The sequence below is a fragment of the Coenobita brevimanus genome, chromosome 16 (genome assembly GCF_032717465.1).
Source record: "Coenobita brevimanus isolate Jiangsu-jjx chromosome 16, ASM3271746v2, whole genome shotgun sequence".
Classification (NCBI taxonomy): Eukaryota; Metazoa; Arthropoda; class Malacostraca; order Decapoda; family Coenobitidae; genus Coenobita; species Coenobita brevimanus.
In genome coordinates this window covers 9,792,190-9,816,710 of record NC_136969.1, presented here as the reverse complement: position 1 = coordinate 9,816,710, position 24,521 = coordinate 9,792,190, and the positions used below count along the sequence as shown (strand labels likewise).

General features: G+C 41.8%; 1 protein-coding gene across 1 annotated transcript in view; it reads right to left on the bottom strand.

Annotated features, from left to right (window-relative positions):
• The window catches only part of LOC145391053 (uncharacterized), a 47,596-nt gene extending 29,602 nt beyond the window's left edge, over positions 1-17,994 (bottom strand). Inside the window, exon 1 of the mRNA XM_080265786.1 lies at positions 17,957-17,994. Coding sequence (XP_080121912.1) covers positions 17,957-17,981 — 25 coding nt within the window. The 5' untranslated portion in view covers positions 17,982-17,994. The remainder of the gene's footprint in view (positions 1-17,956) is intronic.
• Positions 17,995-24,521: the final 6,527 nt, after the last annotated feature.

Here is a 24,521-nt window from a genome sequence, read left to right as displayed (position 1 = left end):
TAATGAAGTAAACAGTTGTATGTCTGGTTCCTTCAGACTGAGGACGTCTTACTTTCATGCCGGCTACAGCAGGAAAAAGGGAACAGAAAGACGTCTACAGGAATAATATTAATTAGCCGCGTGCTTTTATGCGTGAATATTTTCAAAGAACTCTGAATTACTGCCTCCAGAGACCAGTTTCTTCACCTTAATTCATTTACATGCCGTGGCCACATACCTGTCGAGCTGTGGCTATACTCTATGAGAGCTGTTCGTATGTCATGCTGTTGTTTTCTTCACTAGTCTTCACTTTAAACACCCCGACTCCCCAATGAGCATGTAAGTGTGCTAAGTCCTGAAAGAGTACACATAATGATAAATCTTTCGTATTCTTCACAACTGAAGCAACAATAAGGATAACTAGAACAATTAATTAAACATATTAGCTGCAAGTATCACAATATTTATTGACTTTAGGCTGACTCTGGGTTATCGAGTTCATTCAGTAGCACAGAGGCTTGAAGCCGAAAATGTGAATACTTGTATAGTACAGTAAAGGAAGAACTGACCTAATGTTTAGCTTGAACCTATCAAGCTCTTCTGTTGCAGCTCTAAGCAGTATTTGCATTATTGTTGTACATACTTGTTTCATGTAGATCGCCCATGAGGAGACAGCTGTCAGCAGTAGGATAGAAAAGTTATATAATGGCTCTGTGGCCAACATGTCATCCAGTGCTATACGGCTGTCCATTGATGCTTTGGTCGTGTCTGACAAATACGAGGGTGGATAAAAGCACACTTGTACAGTACTGTTTTTAGTACAAGTTCTATACTATTTGTTTGGCAATATGCACCAAAATCAACCCTTCCTCTACCAAAGTCTTCTCTCTGCTACTTAAAACTGCCTGTAGACAAAATATTATAAGTAACACAGCGAAAAGTACGGAAAGGATCATGTTCAGTCAATCAGTGATTGTTAATTGGTGAAGTTAGGTTGCATAGTCAATGTTCATTGTGTATTAAAGCTCATTTAAATCAGAAACCCTGACTACGAGTAGCTGTGTGGTTATGGGTAAGCAACCCTTCAAAGGATCATAGCTCCCTAGGGCTGCATTGGTTTGAAACAGCCGATAACCAATCGTTAATCGTAATTCTGTGTACCTCTTTTTTGTTATCGTAAAAAAGGAAGCACATAAAATAAATAAATACAAGAAAATAACTTGATATTTGGTGATGCACACATAATAGTTTCGGTAAAAAAAGAAACAAATATTTATTATTATTTTTTTTTAAAGCGCTCTCCCTTTAATGCAGTCCACTTGCCTGTGATGTGATGTAGACGGGCATGGACCAGGAGGCAGGTGACCCCCAGGCCGAGCCATAGTATCCCCGCAGTAGTCGACATCATGCCACCCCCACCACCACCGAAACATGTCACGACCACTACAGGACACCTCCGCCACCACCACACTTCTCGACCACCACCGCACACCTCCGCCACCATCACACGTCACGACCACCACAGCACACCTCCGCCACCGCCACACGTTACAACCACCACCGCACACCTCCGCCACCACCACACGTCACGACCAATACGTAATTACACTCCTTAGGCCATTAAGAAACTGTAAATCTGCTTCTCCTCGTAACTCAAGGTATATATTTTGCATTAGGAATAACAGCACTTTTCTTTCTTTATCCGTAGTTTGGAAAAAAAAAAAAAAAGGCCATAATTTTTCTGTCATGACTTAAAAATGTGTTTTTCAGAAAGAACAAGGGAGAGGGGAAAATTTTTACTATATGCTGCAAAAGCAAATCCCAGTTACGAGAGGGAGTTGATCATGAGTTTGTGAAGTCAAATCCTGACCAACAACCAGAAAAGCAAAATCAATCTGCGGTTTATGAAAGTTCATCCTTATATTTTCCGCGTTGATGTATATTTCCTGGCTGAGGAAACTTACTTAGCATTTTTTTTTCCAAAATACATATGTATCTAAAACCACAAAACCGTCATACGAAACTCAGACTTCCCTCATCTTTCAAGCACAGTTACCAACACATACGTCAAGGTGTCTGATAAGCTTCATGACATGATAATCGAAGGAAAATGGACTCTATTCAACAATGCATTTTTATTATGATTTCCATTACATATTAATATATATACCAATGCATGTTACTCCTATCCCTTTAGGAACAAAAGTACCTTACGGTTTTAAAATGTGTTTTTATTACGTTATATTTCGTTTACATCAAAATCATTTTCGTCTGGGAAACCTTTTAAATATGAGCAGGTGAGGGTACCTGGTTCAACATTCTAGCCAAGTTCAAAAAATAGTTTATCACCCTTCGAAGAAGTACAAGCAAGTCTGAAGCCTGTAATACCAATATTCCAAGGAGGAAAAAACCTAATACAAGAACGTTTGGTATGACACATGAAATACAGATTGTTCGTAACTTTCCTAACCTAGAACAACATATATTATCGTTCTGAAAGAGATGAACAATAGTTTTTCAGTATAAAATAAGACTTAAATGTCCGTTGAAAGTATTATGCAATGTATTTCTTACATTCGCGGTGTCTTGAAAATCTCAACGTAATAGTGGCTTTGGGGTGTAAATGCTCACATAACTGAGAGCTCATGTAAGTGCGAGCACAAATGAAATCTCACATCTCTTACCTCACTTCATTCAGGTTTTTGCCCTGCCCAGCTTTGGGTAACAAAGATAATATTTAGCACAGATATCACAGTTCTCTACTTCTACCCGTTTATAAGAGAGACGCAGATGAATATACAAGAAAGGGATATTTATCTTTTCCTTGTCTCTTGCTAGTTTTTCTCTGCGATCGATAACGAAACTATGGCAAGTGAAGTATTGGCAATTCATAATCTTGATACAGAGAACCATTTCACTCGGTTGTCATATATAAAGAGCCTGTCTGGGTAGCATCTGTTTGTTTTGGCAGGGAATGTTTCAAAACTGAAGGAGTTTGCAAAGTTACTTTGAATGCAGTAGACTATGAGTACTTCAACTTTACGTTTATGTGAAACTCAGTAATACCTGTACAGATCAGGGTGTTTAGTATACCCTTAGTGATAATGGAAATCTGTTTGTATTGCTCTGAGATTCATTTCTAATAAGAAGAACTTAGGGTCCAATGCAGTGGGATGGAACGCTTTAGTACGACTCTAAATTGCTTTCCAATATTTTCCTTTACGAGTACTAGGCAGGCCAGTTCGAAGCCTATTCTTAACGTGCCCATCCTGTTTCCACTGCCTGAGCCACCTGCAGACAGTGGTGACGCTGGATCCGGTTACCCAAGCTATTGCACGAGCTGACAGACCCCGCACCCAAAACCGGATGAAGTTGCTGCGTTCTGTCAGGGAGGTTGGGCGTCTGGCCCGCTGTTTTTCCATGTTCTGTCTAAGACAGATATTCAACAATCATTTATAAAACAGAACTATGTCCTCCTGGTTGCTTTGCATCAAGTGTAGTACGTACGATTTGTAGTTACTTTTGCTTAAGCCCTTCGCCAAAGGAACTTACTATCACTGCACTCCTGATACGACTGGATTATTTGTATTCATTTTATTGGTAAACCGTTTGATGAAGGCTATTTATAAAACTCATTCAGTTCGAGAAACCTCTTCTGTGTTAAATACCTTCTGAATGTAGGGGAAAATATATAAAAGTCCTGAACTGTCTTTGGATATTGGGAGGCAAGTCTGGGTACTGGCAATAAATTTTGGGAATAGACATTGCTCTGCAGTTTTTCGAATCTATAATATAATTGCTGTAATTAAGGTCCATTCATAAAAAAGTAAAGGAAAAAAAGTCTGCCATAAAGATCGTAACTTGAAGCCTGCCTTGGATGGAGTGTGCCTAGAACTTCACTGGTTCTCTGCTTCATATCCCGAAAAAGACACACGAAGCAGTCTAGTAATCTCTCCACTCCATGAAACGTTTGGGAAACTGTAACACGTTAATGAAGAATGAGCAAAAAACAGCAGTAGGTTATAAACAACAAGAGTGGAGCGAAAATGTTCAAGAAACGACAGTAACAAGTCCTTATACAAGTCTTTAAGCAACAAAAACAATTGTCTACGTAACCAAAACATACTAAGCAACAGAAACAAACCACAAGTAACATAATCTGATTTCTAAGTAACAGATACAAACGTCAAAACAACAGAAACAAATCTCTAAGCAACAGAAATAAATTGCTAAGTAACAGAAACAAACTCTAAGCAACAACAAAAAATCTAAGCAACAGAAATAAACCCAGAGCAACTGAAACAAACCTCTAAGCAACAGAAACAGATATTTAAGAGACAGGTTGGTGGCATGAGCGGGCTGCTTTATCACATACTCTCAGGCTCTGTATTACGGGGTATGAAGGAAAAATGATCCATGGGTACCACAAACATTACTTACTCTGCCTAAGCAAGGAAAATATGTCTAAGAACAATAAAAAAATATTAAAAAACAAACAGGTCGTCATAAAACAAACAGGTTATTCAAAAACAAACAAATTTTACACGAGTAAAGTATAAAGCAAAAAATGATTGTGATCCCCCCAAAAGAGGCGTGTAAAAACAAAAATGGGTTTTACAACAATTAAAACAAGTCTGAATGCAACATAAAAATGCCATAAACTTGTCTTAAAACAAAAGATACCGTTACTGCTACCAAGTAATTTTTTTTTTGCAAATTTCCCGCTGACCGAGAGATATTCGGTATTTTTTCATCCTATCTGAAATTTAGTGACCTGTAAACACCAAAAATGTCGAAAGCTTTTTTTTTTTTTTTTTTTTAATCTATAAGAGTTCTCGTAAGTTAACAAAAATACTAATTGCTTTTGCGCAAAGATTGCTCGTTCGGTCAGAGAGGTTGGTTGTGACGATCGCTGTACTTTCATGTTTGGTGTCTAAAACTTATGTATCAGAGAATATTAAAAAGGTGGAAACTATCTTGATTTATAGCTGTCATTATAAGGTGGTAAAGGATTAATAAACGTCTCCCCGATACAGATACATTGCTCGGTCAGTGGGGGTACGACATGACTGACAGGAACGCGTTACATCATGACTAATAACAACACGGTACTATAGGACTAATAACAACACGGTACAATATCTCTTACAGGAACACGGTACAGTCTTAGATTATCGACGGCAACAAGTTGCTATTTCACTACAGGTATCATTAACACAGTACCATATCACTAACAACAACACTGCACCATATGACTAACACTGTGCCATATGACTATCAGCAACACAGTGGCACATGACTCACGATCAAAGTGTTGGGAAAGGTGAGGCTGGAATGTGATCTCTAACAGCCTGGAGCAACAGCTGAGCTCTGAGTGCTGGCTGGCCTCCTGGGGCCCTTAAATGAACAGTGAACACCTTTCCCTCCCCTCACACTACACCAGCCAGCGAGTACCTTCCCCTCCCCTCTAGACAGGTCAACTAAACTAGACAGATCAACTGAAACAAATAGATTAACTGGGTTACTGGGGACATGTCCACATATTTTCATGATGGTCCTCCCATTCGTGCTATATAATTCCCTGCAGAGACAGACACAGACAGACAAGTGTGACTGCATAGCCCCACACTCTATTGTAGAATATACTCTCACGCAGAATATAATGTTGCTGCACGTGTATGCTTAGGTCACTAACTTTACTCCATAGGCAGTGGATAATGAAAAAAAAATCAAAAAATTATAAATGTAAATTCTTACACAAACTGTAAAAGTGATACCCATAAGAATACACTGCGGTGAGTGATTTTGGAAGAAACTCTTATACCTAGCCATTTGTATAATTTTATATATAATTCTAAATTATTAAAGCACTCATTTATTTGCTTAGTATGCACTTCTTTCCTTATCAACATTAAAATCAAGTAAGTAATTCATGTGAAGAACGTTGTGAGCAACGGTGGTGTGTGTGGTCAGTGACGGTGATGGTGGTGTGTGTCTTAGGTGGCCACCGGACCCTTTTGGTCCCACCTGGCTCCACCACACACCAGCTCCATCACCAGCACAGCCACTGTGGACCCATACCCAAGCACCGCGAACATGCCCTGAAAATGTAGAATGCGAGATGTAGAGTAGTAATGCTTTCATTAATGGACTAAACTAATAATATCCCTTTTACATGTGTAGTCAGCTCTTTCGACATCACACAAATGTCTATAAAAGTCCCATTAAAAGAAATATTTATTTGGAACTGATCTTGAGGCCAAGGTAGGGATTGATTTATTTTCTACTATCCCATATTCTTGTATAGCCTTGACGTTTAACCCTTCTTAGGTACACTGACATTTTCACTTGCAGCTTAGGTACACCTGGGTCTGTCAGACCCAGCTTTAAAAAAATACTGTAGTGTCACAAATGTTTCATAAAATGAATTCCTGAATATCCTACAATGTATTAGGTCTTATCAGTTACAAAATTATGCAAATAAGTTTTGAGTCACTTAACTCTACTTATTTAAAAAAAAAAAAAAAACAAGTGACATAAGATCAAACCCCCAAAAGACTTTTTTTTTTTTTCTTTTTTTACAGTCACCATACAAGAAATCAAGGAACTATATGAGCCTAGCACTTGTGTTACAACTTGAGGGATGGACGTCCTACATTATGGGCATAGTGGATCCCACACAGCTTAAAGAGAACCTGCAAACTCGGAATGAAAAAATCTCCCCTCTCCTCATGTACACCTGGGTCTCACAGACCCGAAATGCAATTATGAGTTGTATATTGCAAAAACATAGGGAGACGAGAGTGTAACTCTCCTACACCCTGCATGGGCACAAAAAGTTGGGAAGCTCTATAGAAAGACAGGGATCCGGGGTATCTATAAGTTACTGAACTATAGCATTGAAGAAATCACCCGGGTCTGGCAGACACAGGTGTACCTGAGGAAGGTTAATTTACCCTTACACTCAGATTATGTCAGTATAGACTAGTTCTCGGAGGACGAAGTGGAGATTCATAAACTTTGTCCATAACTCGTGTGTCTCTCCAGCACCCACCGACAACTGCCGTAACACTTCAACATAGGCTAGTTCAATGTACCTGATATGAAGTCAAGTTCACTATGATCCAAAAATAAACCACGGGAAGATGGGGGGGAGGGACAGTGTCGGAAGTACGTGGATAAATTCATAATTATGAGAGGCAGGTGTAACTGTGGAGTTATATTTGTATGCAAAATACTTAACTGCATAATTAACCCGCCCCGTCCCGACCACTTTTCGACCACTGGTACCCCCCAATCCCGACCATTTTTCGACCCTTTTTTTTTTTTTTTGCTTAAACTTTCGCTTTTGGTCAGAAACAATGGTCGGTGGCAAAGAAATTGGTCCCCGGGGTCCCTAATTAGCTTAACCAGGTATGCCTTGGTCCCACCTGGCCCCGTGTTCTCCCTAGGCGGTCTGAGCCTCAAACGTTTTCTATGGTATTATAAGTATGGGAAACCAATGAAAGTAAGTAGAAATGAATTTATTACAAACATAAAAACATGTGATAAAAGAGTATAATGGATTTTATACAAAAATAGAGCAGAAATAAGCATTGTACCATCGTGAGAAACGAGCAAAATCGGCCAACTTGGTCACGATGAATCGCTAACATTCTAAAATCATGATACATATAATTTTTTTTACTTACATAATACTTCTACAATAACATTATATCATTTTACATTTTACTGAATTGTTTTTACATATTCACAGGCCTTTTGATAACATTTAATGTAATGTTAGCGCTTATTTACGTAGTGAGTGAACTCGCTGTGACTGTTGTTTCAACTCGTATTGTGCTTTTTCTACTTACATAATACTTTTCTAATATTATTATACACTTTTCAACTTTATAGAACTGTTTTGAGATTATTTCAGGCCTTACGTAAATATATAGCGTAATAATAGCGCATAATAACACACACGGTGAAGTCGCTATGACAACTATTTCAACTTACAACCTATTTTTGTACTTATATAATAATTCTCCACTAACATTGCACATGTTTACGCTTGATATAATTGATATCACATCATTTCTGAACTTACGATGGAACTGAGCGTCATATTTGCGCGTACTTACACAGGGAGTGTTATCGCGATATCATTTGTTTCATCTTACACTAGTATTCAACTTATAAAATACCTTACTACTAACATTACAACATCTTCCACTGTATATAATTCCTATCACATACTTACTGACCAGAATGTGGGTGTACTCGTAACATCAATTATGACAACTTACACTATTGTTCAAATTATTCGTTTTATTCATGCTAACATTACACCCGTTTCCACTTTATTTCCTTGCTATCACATATTTACTTACCAGATTTACACAGTGGGTGTAGTTTTGATAACAATTCTTTCCACTTACACTAATTCTCAACTTATACATTACTTTTCTGAAAAAATAACACCCGTTTCAACTTTATATTTGACTTAACACCTACTGACTGGCCTTACCATTATCATGAGCGTCATTTCGCCTTCCCACACAGTTTCAGTAGTGTAGGAAATTATGATACTCCTTGAAACAAGGCTGAAGGCACAACGCAACATTGCACTCGACACACTCGTATCTTGTGTCTTTTCTCTGAGTGGATGGTCTGACTGCCGAGTGCCTACATACATGGCAGCGACGCTGGGGTTTACGATGGTTTGGTTCGGAAGGGATTGCGCTGGGATAGTGGCGTCCTGCAAGACGTAGGGGAGTCTGAGCAGCCATGGGGGGGCGGGTGCGGTGTGTGGGTCTGTCCTGGGCATGCTTGGCGATTATTTCACGTGCCAGCTCCCTCACAAACCCCTCAAAGGTCTCGGATACTCCGGTGGTCATTGCGTGCAAGTAGTGGGTGTTCAGGACCGTGATGTCGAGCAAGTGGAAAAAGAGTTTCTTGTACCACTTCATCGTGGTCCTGGCACAGTCAACACTTGAAATCATCGAGTCTGACTGATCAACTTGCCTCATGTTCAGATTATAGGCAAGTACAGACTCTGGTTTCCATACGTTGCTCCTCCTCTCGCTTCGGTGATCCACGGAGTCTGTGCGGTGCATCAGGGGGCTGTGTACAGTTGATAGGAGGCAAACTTCCCTGTTGTGGTTCCACAGGGTTGCAAGGATGTTATTGGCCTGGAAGAAAACCACCTCGTTCTTGTCAAGTTTCCTCCCTATCTTGACCATATGGCGACGGTTTCTCTTGACTTACCACAGACTCCAGTGTCGTGTTGGTGGAGGAACCTAGCGAGAAGAGGGCTAGTGTACCAGTTGTCCAGGTACAACACATGACCACGATGAAGGTACTCTTCTATCATTGTCTTCACCACTGCCCCAGAGAGTCCTATACTCCGATCTTCTATTATATCTGTCTGTGCGCCCGTGTACAAGACTATGTCTTGCACATAACCAGTCTTACAGTCACACATAACAAAGATCTTGAACCCGAAACGGTGTCTCTTGCTGGGTATGTACTGCCTAAAGGAAATATTGCCTCTCCACAACACAAGACTCTCGTCTATGACGAGGTCTCTGTAGGGATAAAATGAGGAGCGGAACATTTCCCGTAAATGATCAAATACCAGCCTAATTCTCCTCATTTTATCGGTGTTATTTGCATTGGCTGGATCATCTGCATCAAAAAAGTGGAGGCGGCCAAGAATATACTGAAATCGGTTACGACCCATCATCTTTCCAAAGAAAGGTGTGAGGATGATTGGGTCAGTTGTCCAGTAGGCAGGAATTTGGTTTTTCCTTACCACACCCATCAAGATAACCAGGGCCAAAAATAGGAACATCTCTGAAATAGTCATGGGATAGTCATACTGTTGGGAATGCCTGCTCGTGGTTCCCAAACGTTCACTTTCACGGCGCTGTGATTGTGAAAAAATATTTGTTTGTTCATCTATGTGCCCCACAAACGCCTCACCAAAGAACAAGTTGAAAAAATTCACCCGTGACGAACCTGCATTTACACCTGGAGCCGTGCAACCTGACCGCCACTCCTCAGTGAAAGGGTGAATGATGGGAGTAAAATTACTCCCATCTTCCCAGTTCCACGTGACACCACCGTCTCCAGCCACGTCACCATCATCCCCTTCATCAGGGTGGGGAGGTGAGGGTGGTGGGGGAGGTTGGGGAGGTGGAGAGCGGCGCCTCTCATCACTCGCACTTCTCTTCCCTCTCCCTTTTCCTTTACCCTTTCCCTTCCCTTTCTTTCCTTTCCCCACATCCTGGGGCTGTGGGGAGGAAGTTTGGGAATATTCAGGGGCAAAAGAAGTGCTGGGGAGTGACTCAACCTCCTCTCCCCTAGGCCTACGAGCACCACATGCTCGTGCTGCCTCCCTCACACCACTTGCCCCTTCACCCCGCACTACCCCCACACCACTCTCACTTTCACCCCGCGCTGCCACCACAACACTTTCCCTTTCTCCCAGCAATCCCACCACACCACTTGCCACTTCCCCAGACAAAGTACTTTCACCATACCTTATGTGTCGTCTCGCCCCACCTTCTGATCCTCGTGGTGATATTTTCTCTTTTCCCAACCACGCGGCGATATCACGTCCTAGGCCTCCGTCATCCTCATCATCCTCATCCTCGTCCTCATCAGATTCGGGATGGAGAGATAGCTGTGCACGTGGTTGGGGAGCAGGCTGGCCTTCCCTTGCCTTAAGGTATATCACATACCGCGTTTTTCGGGGCGAAGGGACCTCCTCATCACTGCTACTTATTTCTTCCTCTGGCTGCACGTAATCGTGATCCACCACATCATCATCGAGTGGAGAATCACTGTCTCCAGTGAAGGCTTCCAGGACGGATGCGATTTCCTCGTCTGAGAGACCTTTCCGCGCCATGTCTGACCTGGGTCACTGCTAGCAGGTAAGTGACCGAGACAAGGGCGAGTGCGGGTCACGCGGGGTCTAGGACGCTGCCCGCCTGGCGGCAGGTAGGGGAGGCTTGGGTACCCAGGCGAAACGAAAATCTCGCGCGAATTTTGAAAATTGTGGAAATTATGAACCTTGCAATTGCAGGACGTTGAAGTACGTTGACGGGATTAGCTGTGACATAACGTGAGGACGTGGAAGTACGTCGACGGGACACCGCGGGTTAAATGTGACACAGTACATATTTACCTACGAAATATTAAAAGATGTTCATTACTTGATAACATACACCCAAAATTTTCACCACTTTACTCCAGTGAAGTACCTTGTTACTTATTTATTTTTTAACCTTACTTACTCTCGTAGTAAAAAGTTTAATGAAAGCTATGTTCTGCCTACCAGATCAAAACAATATCTCGTGAACCGAATAAAATCATCTGGCTGTAATGATAAAATGCAATATCAGACAGAGGGGGATAAAGTGTACAGTGAGGTAAATCTATCCTATTTTCAGTAATGAAGGAAGTTACTATCATGGCTTACCCAGAGACTGGTGAGTGAGATAATGGTGGTGACGATGATGATCCTGGGTGGGTTCTTGCACATGCTGGAGTTGGGTTCTAAGTACTTCATCCATTTATCATACAGCCCTGATTCCACCAACGTGTTGGATCTAACCACAAAAAGAGACGTTATGTCTGTATGTGATGAATAATTCGCTAAGAAAAATGAAAGATGAAATGCTGAGCTCTCGTCTGTTCGTCCAAGACATCCCAGGGTATGTATGTGTGTGTCTTTGTAAATTGATAATATATATACCCAAAGCCCTCCTGTGAAAAGGATCAGTTCATAAATATTTGTTACGCTTATATTTGTATTTTTAATAAGAATTATACTGCACCAAATTTTTATCTATAATACAATATTGTTTATTTTACTAAACTGGGGCACTTGCAACTTATTTATCCTTGGTAAAAAGACGCTGTTCTGAGTCACCTTGGGCCAGAGAGGTGGTTGCATAAACGCTCCGTGAAAGGTAAAATTCACAACTACCTGCAAAAAGAATTACTAGATATTATTAATACATAAGTGTTGATATATTATTTGGAACGTACTGAAGTGTTCCTTTTATGGCCATACAGGATGCTTCTTATTTTGAAATGCCAGGCAGTGTTTTATATTTGCCTAACAATCGTTTTTATTTAATTACCACCTTGCCTCTTGTGAACAGTCGCTTGTCCCTGAAATTCTCATTTCTGTTATATCCGTCAGTGTCAGTGTCTTTCTTGCCTGACATTAGTAATTAAAAGTGGAAATTGTAACAAGAGGAGTTGTAACATCTCGACTGCTGCACCACTACTCATATTATATATTTTAATAAAAGCACCATTTAGGGGAAATAGTAAGGGAGTGAAAGATAGGAATAATAGATTGTTGGTGGAGAAGAGAGAGAAATTGAGGAGATGGAAGGAGCACTTTGAGGATTTGTTGAATGTAGAGAGTGAGAGCAGTGTGAGTATAAGTGGTTGGGGAATGGCTGGGAGAAGAAGAGATGAGAGGAGGGAGGAAGAGATCAGTAGGTCGGAAGTAGTGGAAGCGATGAAGAAGATTAAGCTGGGAAAGGCCCCAGGAATTGATGGAGTGTGTGGTGAAATGCTTAGGTATGGGGTTGAGATTGTTGTGGAGTGGATATGGAAGTTGTGTAGATTGGCTTGGGAAGAGGGAAGGGTTCCAGAGGACTGGAAATCAGGTATAATTGTTCCTCTGTACAAAGGAAAAGGGGAGAGAGAAGTATGTGGTAACCATAGGGGTATTTGCCTTCTTTGTGTGACTGGTAAAATATATGGTAGAATACTCATTGATAGGGTTAGGCATATGACAGAGGAGCTAGCTGGAGAAGAACAAGGGGGATTTAGGAAGGGAAAAGGGTGTGTAGATCAGATATTTGTTCTAAGATGTTTAGTGGAGAAGTATCTAGAGAAGGGAAGGAAAGTGTACGCTGCCTTCATGGACTTGGAGAAAGCTTATGACAGAATAGATAGGAAAGGTATGTGGAAGGTATTAAGAATGTATGGAGTGGAGGGGAAATTGTTGAGTGCTGTGAAGAGTATGTACGAGGGAGCTAGGGCTACGGTGCGAGTGGATGGTGAGCTGAGTGAGTTCTTTGATCTCAATGTGGGACTGAAACAGGGGTGTGTAATGTCTCCATGGCTGTTTAATATATATATGGATGGGGTCGTAAAGGAGGTACAAGGTAGGGCAGTGGATGTGGGGCTGGCCCTAATGAATGAGGGTGAGATTTGGAAGCTTCCGGTGTTGCTGTTTGCTGATGATACAGTATTGTTGAGTGAAGATGAATGGGAGTTGCAAGGTTTGGTGAATGAATTTGGGACAGTGTGTAGGAGGAGGAAGCTGAAAGTTAATGTAAACAAAAGTAAAGTTATGGTGTTTGAGAGGAATGAAGTCACAGAGTGTGCAGTGAGGTTGGATGGTGAGGATATGGAGAATGTGAGTGCATTCAAGTACTTGGGTAGTGTGATGAGTAAGGATGGAACTTTGGGGGATGAAGTACGTGAAAGGGTACAGCAGGGAAGGAAGGTTGTTGGCACACTGAAAGCAGTGATGAGAAATAGGGAGGTGAGTATGGAAGTTAAGAAGACACTGCATGATGGTATTGTGATCCCTACCCTGACGTATGGAAGCGAGGCGTGGACCTTGCAAGAGGGGAACAAGTCAAGAGTGAGAGCAGTGGAAATGAGTTACTTGAGAGGAGCATGTGGAGTGACATGGAGGAACAGGTTGACGAATGAAGAAGTGAAGGAACGTTGTGGGGTAGATGTGGATGTGGTTGAAAAGATTAGGAGAAATACGCTGAGGTGGTTTGGACATGTGGAGAGGATGGAGAATGAAAGACTGACTAAGAGGGTGTATGTAGGTGAGGTGGAGGGAGGGAGAGGGAGGGGTAGACCGAGGATGAGGTGGAGGGATGGAGTTGAGAGGTATATGAGGGAGGGGGGGGGTGAGTTGGGGGGAGGGGAGTCAAATGGTGGGTGACAGAGTGACTTGGAGGCGTTTTGTCTGCGGCCACCCTTTGCGGGATTAGGGCGTCGGGCTATAGATAGATAGATAGATAGATAGACCATTTAGAGGTAAAGGCTTTTATTTTGTCTCTCAATAGGGTCCTTTAACCCTTTAACCGCGGGTATTGTTTTGGTCTGACTGTCCTCTCCCGCGGGGGTTTCAGCCAAATGTAAACAAACCTTTTAACCTTAATAACTCTGCACAGAATAAAGCTAGAGAAAAAAATAAGGTACCATTAGAAAGTACTAACCTTCAGCTTTCCATTGATGTAGGTTTCATGACTTCGTTGACTTTCACAGGACGGGCAGTGCCGTTAGAAGTGAGGGGTGTAAAATCACTATTTTTCGCTCACACATCATTACCTTCGCTCATACACCATTACCAAATGCCAACCTCATTCTGATAATAATACTATAAACATATATGAACACTGCACATACGATAAACACCCACTCTGTGTTTACTGAGGCAGGTAAAAGGCACTGTAATTACCTGCACTTCACTGCCACATCAGCGGTGTTGTAATCACTATTTTTCGCTCACACACCATTACCAAATGCCAACCTCATTCTGATAATAATACTATAAACATATATGAACACTGCACATACGATAAACACCCACTCTGTGTTCACTGAGGCAGGTAAAAGGCACTGTAATTGCCTGCACTTCACTGCCACATCAGCGGTGTTGTAATCACTATTTTTAGCTCACACACCATTACCAAATGCCAATCACATTCTGATAATAATACTATAAACATATATGAACACTGCACATACGATAAACACCCACTCTGTGTTCACTGAGACAGGTAAAAGGCACTGTAATTGCCTGCACTTCACTGCCACATCAACATGTGTTGTCACTCACACAGCTGGACAGATACTGATGCGCGCTTGGTCAGGGGTGGGGTGGGGGGCCCAGGGGGTGGGAGGTGGGGCCCCAGGAGGGGGAAGAGGGAGGTGGGGATCGGCAGGAGTGAAAGAACTTAATAGCTACTCTCCCTTGAAACAATTGGCGCACGGAAAAAACGCGGGGTATTCAAAATATTCACAAACATTCGAGAATGACACCCGCGGTTTGGTCCAGTTTTTGCAACGTCATTCTGGAATGACACCCGCGGTTAAAGGGTTAATTAACCAGGTTGTCAGGTGTGGTATCCCTGATAACATTTAATTTATTCCAACTGATGACAGACGACTGGGAAGAGAAGGGGAATTCTCATAGCTCAACCTCGACAAATATTCAATGCATATTAGGTATTTGTCTCACGATCCTTGTAAATTCAAAGGCACAAATCTGTCAACTTAAATATCCTCACTTTTTTACTCAGCAGAGAAAAAGTCTTAGTAAAGTCAAGTTTATATTACATGATTACCGTGATGTAACCAGTTCAACAACAGATTGTGTGTGTGTGTGTGTGTGTGTGTGTGTGTGTGTGTGTGTGTGTGTGTGTGTGTGTGTGTGTGTGTGTGTGTGTGTGTGTGTGTGTGTGTGTGTGTGTGTGTGTGTGTTCTTACCTTACCTAATTGTTCTTACCTAATTGTATCTTTACAGGAATGAGTCAAGCTCGTACTGTCCCGTGTCTTAAAACATATTTATCGTACATATCCTTAAATTTGTGAATTGTTTTGGCTCACACTATTTCATTCGGTAGTGCATTCCATTGATCAATTGCTCTGTTTGGGAAACTGAATTTCCTTACGTCTTTATCACCTCTCTTCTTATGCAGTTTTTTGCAGTGTCCTCTTGCTGATGCTTCCCCATATGTTAAGTAATCATTTATGTCTATTTTCTCCTTCCCTGATATGCATTTATATAGCATTATCATGTCACTTTTTTTTCTTCTCTCCTGTAGTGTTGGTAGATTCAGTTTAGTCTTTCTTCGTAGCTTAGATCCCTTAAGCTTGGCATCCGTCTTGTAGCGGCCCTTTGAACTTTTTCAATCTTGTCTATGTGTTTTTTGAGATGAGGACTCCAGAGTACTCATGCATACTCCAGGGTTGGTCTAATGAATGATGTTATTATCCTTCTTAGCATGTCTTCATTTATGTATGTGAATGCTATTCTCATATTTGCAATCAGTGTATACATGTTCCGTACCTTCTTGCTGATGTGGTCAGCCTGAGATAGTCTGTTATTGATAATCACACCTAGGTCCTTCTCTCTTTCTGATGTGTTTAGGGTTTTATTTCCTAACATATAATCCCAATCAGGTCTTTTTCCACTTTTACCAAACTTGATTACATGACATTTGTCCACAATGAATTCCATTTGCCATGTATTACTCCATTCATGAAGTTTATTTAATTCTTCTTGTAGCTCTTTACAAGAGTCTATGTTGGTAATTCTCCTTTGTCTTTTTGCATCATCTGCAAACATATTTAGATAGCTTTCATTTCCAGTGTTACTGTTTATATCATTTATATTCACTAAAAACATGATTTGTGCCAGCACTGAACCCTGTGGTACTCCACTAGTCACTTCTTTCCATGATGAGTAGTTTCCCCTATGTACTGTTCTCTTTTTATGAGAAAATCTTGCATCCAACAAAACACTTTGCCTCGAATTCCTCCCTGATGGTACAGTTTCCATAAAAGTCTTTGGTGTGGTACTGTGTCAAATGCTTTCTTGAAATCTAAATAGATACTGTCCATTCATCCTTCTCTTTCCTGTATAGTGACTGTTGCTCTGTCATAGTAGCTCAACAGATAAGTAACACATGATTTTCCTTTTCTGAAACCAAACTGTCTTTCTGTTATCATATTGTGTTCTTCTAGATGATTTACCCAAGCTTTTCTTATAAGCTTTTCTAATACCTTGCTTACAACACTGGTCAGTGATACTGGTCGGTAGTTGAGTGGATTTTGTCTATTCCCTTTTTTGAATAAGGGGACAATATTTGCTTTCTTCCAAATATCAGGTAGTTTACCTTGACTCAAGGATTTCTTGAAAATTAAAAATAATGGTTTACATAACTCCTTTGCACATTCTCGTAGTACCCAACATGAAATTTCATCAGGACCATTTGCTTTTCCTCTGTCTAATTTACTTAACTCCTCCTGTATTACTTTTTCTGATATTTGTATATCTGGTAGTATGTGTGGGCATGAATGTTCCACATAGTCCCTCTCAAATTTTTTTTCTTCTGTAAAAACTGATTGGAAATTCTTATTTAGTGCTTCACAAATATCTTTTTCTTGTGTATAGGTGATTCCCTCGTCCGTAATGGATTATATTATATCTTTTACTATGGTTTTGCTTCTGATATAGCTGTAAAATAGCTTCTGTTGATCACTACTTTTATTTATGATATCCTCCTCAAACTGCTTTTGGGCTTCCCTCCTTGTTCTTGTATAATCGTTTCTTGCCTGTTTGTAATTATTATATGCCCTTTCACTATTGTGTCTTCTGTATCTATTCCACAACAAATCTCTTCTTTCTTTTGATTTTTTACATTCTGTATTGAACCATTTCTGTATTTTCTTATCTGCTTCTTTGTGCTGTGGGATGTACTTCTGGACTCCTATTTCATAAAATTCACAGAATTTTGTATATACGGCATTTAAATCTTGTCCTCTAAGCTCATTTTCCCAATCAACTTCTAGGAAATACTTCTTTAGGTCATGATAATTTCCCTTTTTATAGTTTAGGCTCTTTTTGTAACTTTCATTGCTGTTAACTATGTCATATGCTATCCTGAAGTTGCAATTTAGTACTGCATGGTCGCTTTTGCCAAGTGGAGGGTGATATATTAAACTGTCAATATCATTTTCTTACCTAGTGTGTGTGTGTGTGTGTGTGTGTGTGTGTGTATGTGTGTGTCTCATTTTAGAATGAAAACAATTAAATATTAATGTTGTTGGCTTGGTATTGCTATGATTCTCTGATACATTCTAAAATACAGATAACTAAAAATATATTAAACATGCATAATTCCAGTAGCTTTAGCTATCAAATTACAACCTGTGAGAGAAAAGCTTTTGGGCATCAAGTTGATATAATTGAAATCCAGGTCAAAGATGACGTGAGTGGCAGCATGCACGACGGTCTCTATACTGTTTTCTAATTCCACAAACTTGTTGTAGGCGACACGTTTTGCCTTTATCAGTTTCATCAGTTCATGCAGTGGACCTGACGTTGCAGTCTGAGAAAAATAAGGTTATCAAAAATTGTCTACTTTAAGGTATATGTTTATGGGATTTGTAAAGACGAGTTTTTAGTAATTCGAAAAAAAAAAAAAGTACGTGTAAATGTCTTGTAGATTTTTTTTTTTTTTTTTTAATCAAACATATGAAAATAACCGATGATCCATGAGTTAATGACTGAAAATAGCATCAGGAACATATTTACCCATCAAAACCATACATCCTACTCATAAACTGATTCGCTGCTTTATAGTGTTTGAGAAACTGTACATGGCAAAAAAAAAAAAAAAATGTTTTCGATACATAGAAATCTGCTTAGCCTTTGGGCAGCCTGCTACTATGATATGAATTTCTTGAATAAATTAACCATCATTTCAGGCAAAACTTTTGATTATTATTTTTTGACGCCACAGTTAACTAACAGCATATCATTTAAAGTATCACACTATAGACAGACCATTAAATACTCTTTTTTTTTTTTTTTCATCCTGAAGAAACAACCACTCACTTCAATATATTTAATGATCAAAGTGTTTGGAACCACAGTTATCCCTACATCAGAGTTGTCACGGACGTCCTCAAGTCTCTGATAGGGTTGGTCTATGTACATGACTGCCAGGAGGGACATGAGGTTGCCGACGTAGCTCTGTGTCAGCACCACCATCATCAGCATCCACACCCCCAGCATCACATGCTCCCACCACCAGCGACTCTTAGTGCTCTTTACATCTGGAAAACAAAATTTAGTCAAGCAAAAGATATGGGTCACCAAAATATTGGATGGCCTGGTTGTTGGCAGCTTTAGTGGAACAAAAGTAGTGGTTACAGTAAGCCATCACTTGTGAGATGAAATTAACCATCATCTAAACAAGACATTGGTTGAATATCATGAAACTCTGTTGGCGAAACAATTGGCCTGTTCACACAGAGAAAAATTAATTAATTCGAAAGCTAACAAGTCTGGATGCTGCCTCCATTAACTATGGCATTCCGACTTCATCTAATCTCTCAGAGTCCCTCCAAAGTTAATTTAAAATTACTCTGTGTTAACTACAACATGGCAAACACTAGTTACCTTCTTGCAAAAGAACTCGCACACAGTTGAAGGTGTCGGCCGACCACGGGCAACGAGAATTAGATAATTTACCATAAACACAAAAGCTGAGTAGTCTATCCACTGGCTTCTGGTTATATCCATGAAAAATGGTCCCGGAGTAAACTTCACTTCCTGAAATGTGTTTTTGTAAAAGATAATGAAGTAGAGTAGAATAGTGTATGTCGGAATATATTCCATAATAATTTGGCCTTTACCACATCACAGTATGATGAGTAATTCTTGAGAAGGCTCACAAGTCGTAATCTTGACTCAATATAATTACTGCATTGATCTTGACTTATTATTTCATGAGAAACTGTCAGCGAGCCAAACATTTGAAAGGGAAACTGACAAAAAAAAAAGTTTGTTCATGAAATGCGTGAGCTACAGCATAGTGTCTCCGGAAACTCACTGACACCCCCACCCGGACCCCATAGAGTAGCTGCAGCTGAACCACAGGATGCAGTGCGACAACAGCACAAGTCAGCCCTGGCCATGCACCCCTATAGCACTCAGCCTCCTCACCGTCGCCCTAACAGGAAGACAACACTACCTTCAGGGAGAGGGACTGCCAGATCAGATCGGGGTGGAGCTGTCTGTCCAGCTACAACTAGCGCCCCTCAGGAGACGGCCAATAGCTGCTCCCGCCTTCTACAGGAGTGTGCCCATAGCCGCTCTGAAGGTGCCTTCTCTTTAGGGACTGCCGATAGCCGCCCGCCCCTCGTAAGAGAATCGGGGTCTCACCAACCTGAGAGTAATCAGGAGACGGCCGATAGCCTCTCCCGCCTTCATCAGAAGGTGTCCTTCCTGGGATGGCCGATAGCCGCCCAACACCCCCTCCTGCAGGAGATGGCTGATAGCCACTCCTTCCTCTGGCAGAAGGAGACAGCAAGTGGCCATTCCTGCCTTCGTCAGACGGCCGATAGCCGCTCCGAAGGTGCTGCCCCCGAGTACGCTGATAGCCACTAATCCTCCAGCAGAAGGAGACAGCAAGAGGCTGCTCCTGCCTTTGCCAGACGGCCGATAGCCGCTCCGAAGGTGCTGCCCCAGAGTCGGCCGATAGCCGCTCCGAAGGTGCTGCCCCAGAGTCGGCCGATAGCCGCTCATTTCTCTGGCAGAAGGAGACGGCAAGAGGCCGCTCCCGCCTTCGCCAGATGGCCGAAAGCCACTCTGAAGGTGCTGCCCCGAGTCGGCCGATAGCCGCTCACCCCCCGGCAGAAGGAGACGGCAAGAGGCTGCTCCCGCCTTCGCCAGACAGCCGATAGCCGCTCCGAAGGTGATGTCCCCGAGTCAGCCTATAGCTGCTCCCGCTTCATCAGATGGCCGATAGCCACTCCAAAAGTGTCCAGAGGCGCGCTGATTCCCCCACTCAGGCCACGGCCAATAGCCAGGCCTTGGCACCCTATAGTTGTGCCCTTGGGCGGCCACGGCCAATAGCCGGGCCCCATGGACAGAGAGAGGTGCGAGCAATGTCACCGCTCCAGCGTGAGACAAGTGCCCTGATTCCAGCACAGAAGGACCCCAGGGAGGCCCGACAGCTTCCCCCGGCCTCTGCTCTTTACACCTGGCACTGGAGAAGACCCACCTGACGGACCCTAATCCAGGTCGGTGCCGCAGCCCCTCGCTGATGGCGCCCCTTGACTCTGGGGGCCACAGTCCTAGGGTACTGCAGGCCCTCCCCATGACGCCCAGGCGCGATCTCCCAATGCCCCGATGGTGGAAGACCTCCACCTCCGGCCGAGATCTGAGCCAGAGATTCCTGGACCTGTTTGGCCCCAGTTCTGAGGGCCACACTCCTGTACCCAGCCCGGAGACAATGGGCCCCTTCACCACCTGCAGCCCTGGATGAGAGAGGATGCCCCTGCGAGTCGTTCCATGCCCTCTCGGAACGCCTCCCCTGGCGGTGCCCCTATTCCGGCAGAGTTGTCTCCCTGCTGCCCCCACCATATAAGTGATTTATGTAAAGTGTGATGTTGCGCCAGATTTAGTGTAACAGTGATACAGTGACTTAATGTATGTTGAATACCAGGGCGAGTGATATCAGGGGCGGATTAACCCCTACACCGCGGGCTTGTTTACCAATTACTTGCGTGTGCCGCGGGGTTATTTGGGCTCCGACAGACTCTCAAAAAATATTTGCCAAAAATCAGTTATTAGTCCTAGAATAATAAAATTACATATGCTTATGGCACATACCTTCAGCTTTCTCCTGGAATGATTGTTGAGCCTTCGTCGGTTACCGTAGGACTTGTGGAGACCTCTGAAGTAGGGTAACGAAGTCTCCACTTTACACTTCCCAACAACCCGTAATATGATTACCACAGCCAGATACAAACACTATAAACACTATTCTACAATTTTCAAGTAGTTTGGGATCCATACTCAAAAAAAAAAACACTGTGAAAGCAATGGAAATTACGAGCGCGTCTGATCGTCGCACTGGCACTAGTTCGCTCATGGTAGTCTGTCATTTATTATTCATAAAACCCCTCACACTTTATATTTCTATTACTATATAACACTTATATATATCTACAGTCTTTATCCATAAGTTTCCTTCAGTAGTATTAGTTTATTGTCACTGTAGGGATTCAATTTCTTTCAGTAAAATACGTAGCATTCACTTTCTCGTCCTGTATACTGGCATTGAGAATGTCACTTTCATCTTCACTCTCATAACTCATAGCATTCAGACATGCTAGAGTGAAACTTTCACTTTCATTACTCCTAGGGTATATACTCGTATTCTTATAATACTACTCATTTACATTTCTATTTACGTTCTCTATTTTATTTACGTTATTTACATTTCTATTTTATTTACAGTGTTATGCACTGTCACTTGAAATAACTTATAAAACTATTTTCCATTGTTCACGTATATTTACATTCATTACTTTCACTTGCTGTTTACACATTATTTACACATTATTTACAATTCCACTTGCACTGTTTTACTCAATAGAAAGATCGTAGTCACTCTTTTATCAATTGTCAGCCCTTTACCTCTTTCCACACGAGGTTTAGTAGGGGGTAAAGGTCACAGAGCCATTTGCATGGGGGTGAAAAAAGGCCTTGAAGTCAGCAAGATGAAACATACGTCCTCTCACTTCGGAAGATGAGACTACACTGATAACGCAGTTGCCAGGCCAGCTAGCCTAGAGGCCTGCTTTAGGGGTTATTCAGAGTTACCAATATTACTTCTTGAAACAGCTAAGTCTAGCACTGATATGATTGGCAGGAAATCTAGACAATACATTATAAATTTGTTAGTTCCAGGTGAATGTAAATATCATTTAGGGTTCTCCCTTCCCTCCTTACAGGTATATTTATTACGAAAATAGATTAGAGGCCTACTTAGGAGATATATAATCAGAGCTACCAATGTTAAATCTTGAAACAGCTTTGTGTAGCACTGATATGATTGGCAGGAAATCTAGACAATACATTATAAATTAGGTAGTTCCAGGTGAATGTAAATATCATTTAGGCTTCTCCCTTCTCTCCTTACATGTATATTTATTACGAAAATAGATTATACGGCATATTTCAAGGGGAAAAAAACAGCGAAAATTAGCGAACGAGTGCACGTGAGGTGTTGTCAGGTGATAATTAGCCAATTCCAGGTGCATGGCACTCTCACTTACCTGATTTCTTTCTTGTATATATTATTTGGTATAAGAATACGACATAGGGCTTATTTCAATGGATGAAATCAGTGAAAAATTCCAGGGAAGATTTACTTAGCGTAGCATGGCCGGGCAGGCGAGAGGATAGGGTAATGGAGGGGGGGTAGGGAGGGGAGTCAAGAACGGGGAGAAATGGCTAAATTGTCAACAATGGATGGGAGTACAGATGAGATTAGGAGTGCTGACTAGTGTTGGACATTGTCAGTACTGATAGATGATACAAGCCCCCACTTGAAAGCCCGGGTGAATTCAAAATAACACAGAATCACAAAAGCGACGCCCCGCGGTATGATCCCTTGCTCCCAAGCGTCACGAAAGTGACGCCCCGCGGTTAAGGGGTTAATAAGGACGAGTACAAAGACTAAGTTCTGGTGAACCAGACTCATGACGCCCTTGTATAAAATCAGTAAGACTCCTAGCATGAGAGATTCTCCTTAGTATAATATCCAAATGTCCCTTGCTATCAGGAAATAGTAGAGAAAAAGTGTTAGTAATATCCTCCCGCTCGTATTACCATAAACACCGTAAAACTCTCAGTGTCTTCTACCCTCCCTTAATAAATCTCCTCTCAGCAGTCAGTGCATATGTAAGAACCTGGACTAGCAATATAATCAATTGTCAAAATCCCCTTGCTATCAGAAAATACTAAGTCAGAATCCGTAACATCAATGCCCTCCAAATAATACTATAACTTTGATCTGACCCTCTGCGCGCACCCCTCGCCCCCCCCCCCATGTAAGACCCACTCCTATGCTCACACGTGCACCGCGATCCTGTATTCCAAGTACATCTGTGCACTAAACTTACAGTGTTAGCATCAGTGTCTGTTAACCCCTTAACCGCGGGGCATCACTTTCGTGACGCTCAGGCGCAATGGATCATACTGTAGGGCATCATTTTTGTGATTCTGTGTTATTTTGAATTCTCCCGGGCTTACAAGTGGTGGCTTATATCATCTATCAGTACTGCCAATGTCCAACACTAGTCAGCACTCGAAATCTCATCTGTACTCCCATCTATTGTTGACAATTTAGCCATTTTTCCCCGTTCCTGATGCCCCTCCCTACCTCCCCTCCATTACCCTGTCCTCTCACCTCCCCGGCCGCGCTGCGCTAAAGCAAATTTCCCCTGGAATTATCCACTGATTTCATCCATTGAACTAAGCCCTATGCCCTATTCTTATACAAAACAATAAATACCAAAAAGAAATAAGGTAAGTGATAGTGCTATACACCTTGATTTGGCTCATTATCACCTGACAACACCTCACGTGCACTCGTTCACTAATTTCCCACGGAAATTTCCCCTTTGAAATATGCCGTATAATCTATTCTCGTAAAAAAATTTATATAAGAAAGGAAGGGAGAAGCCAAAGTGACATTTACATTCATCTGGAACTACCTACTTTTTTCTGTATTTTCGAGATTTCCTACTAATCATTTTTTAGCATGTACTCCTACTGTCCACCAATAGTCAGCATTCCTAATCTCATCTGTACTCCCATCTATTATTGACAATTTAGCCATTTTCCCCTGTTCTTGACTCCCCTCCCTACCTCCCCTCCAGTACCCTCTCACCCCTCCCTACCTCACCTCTTT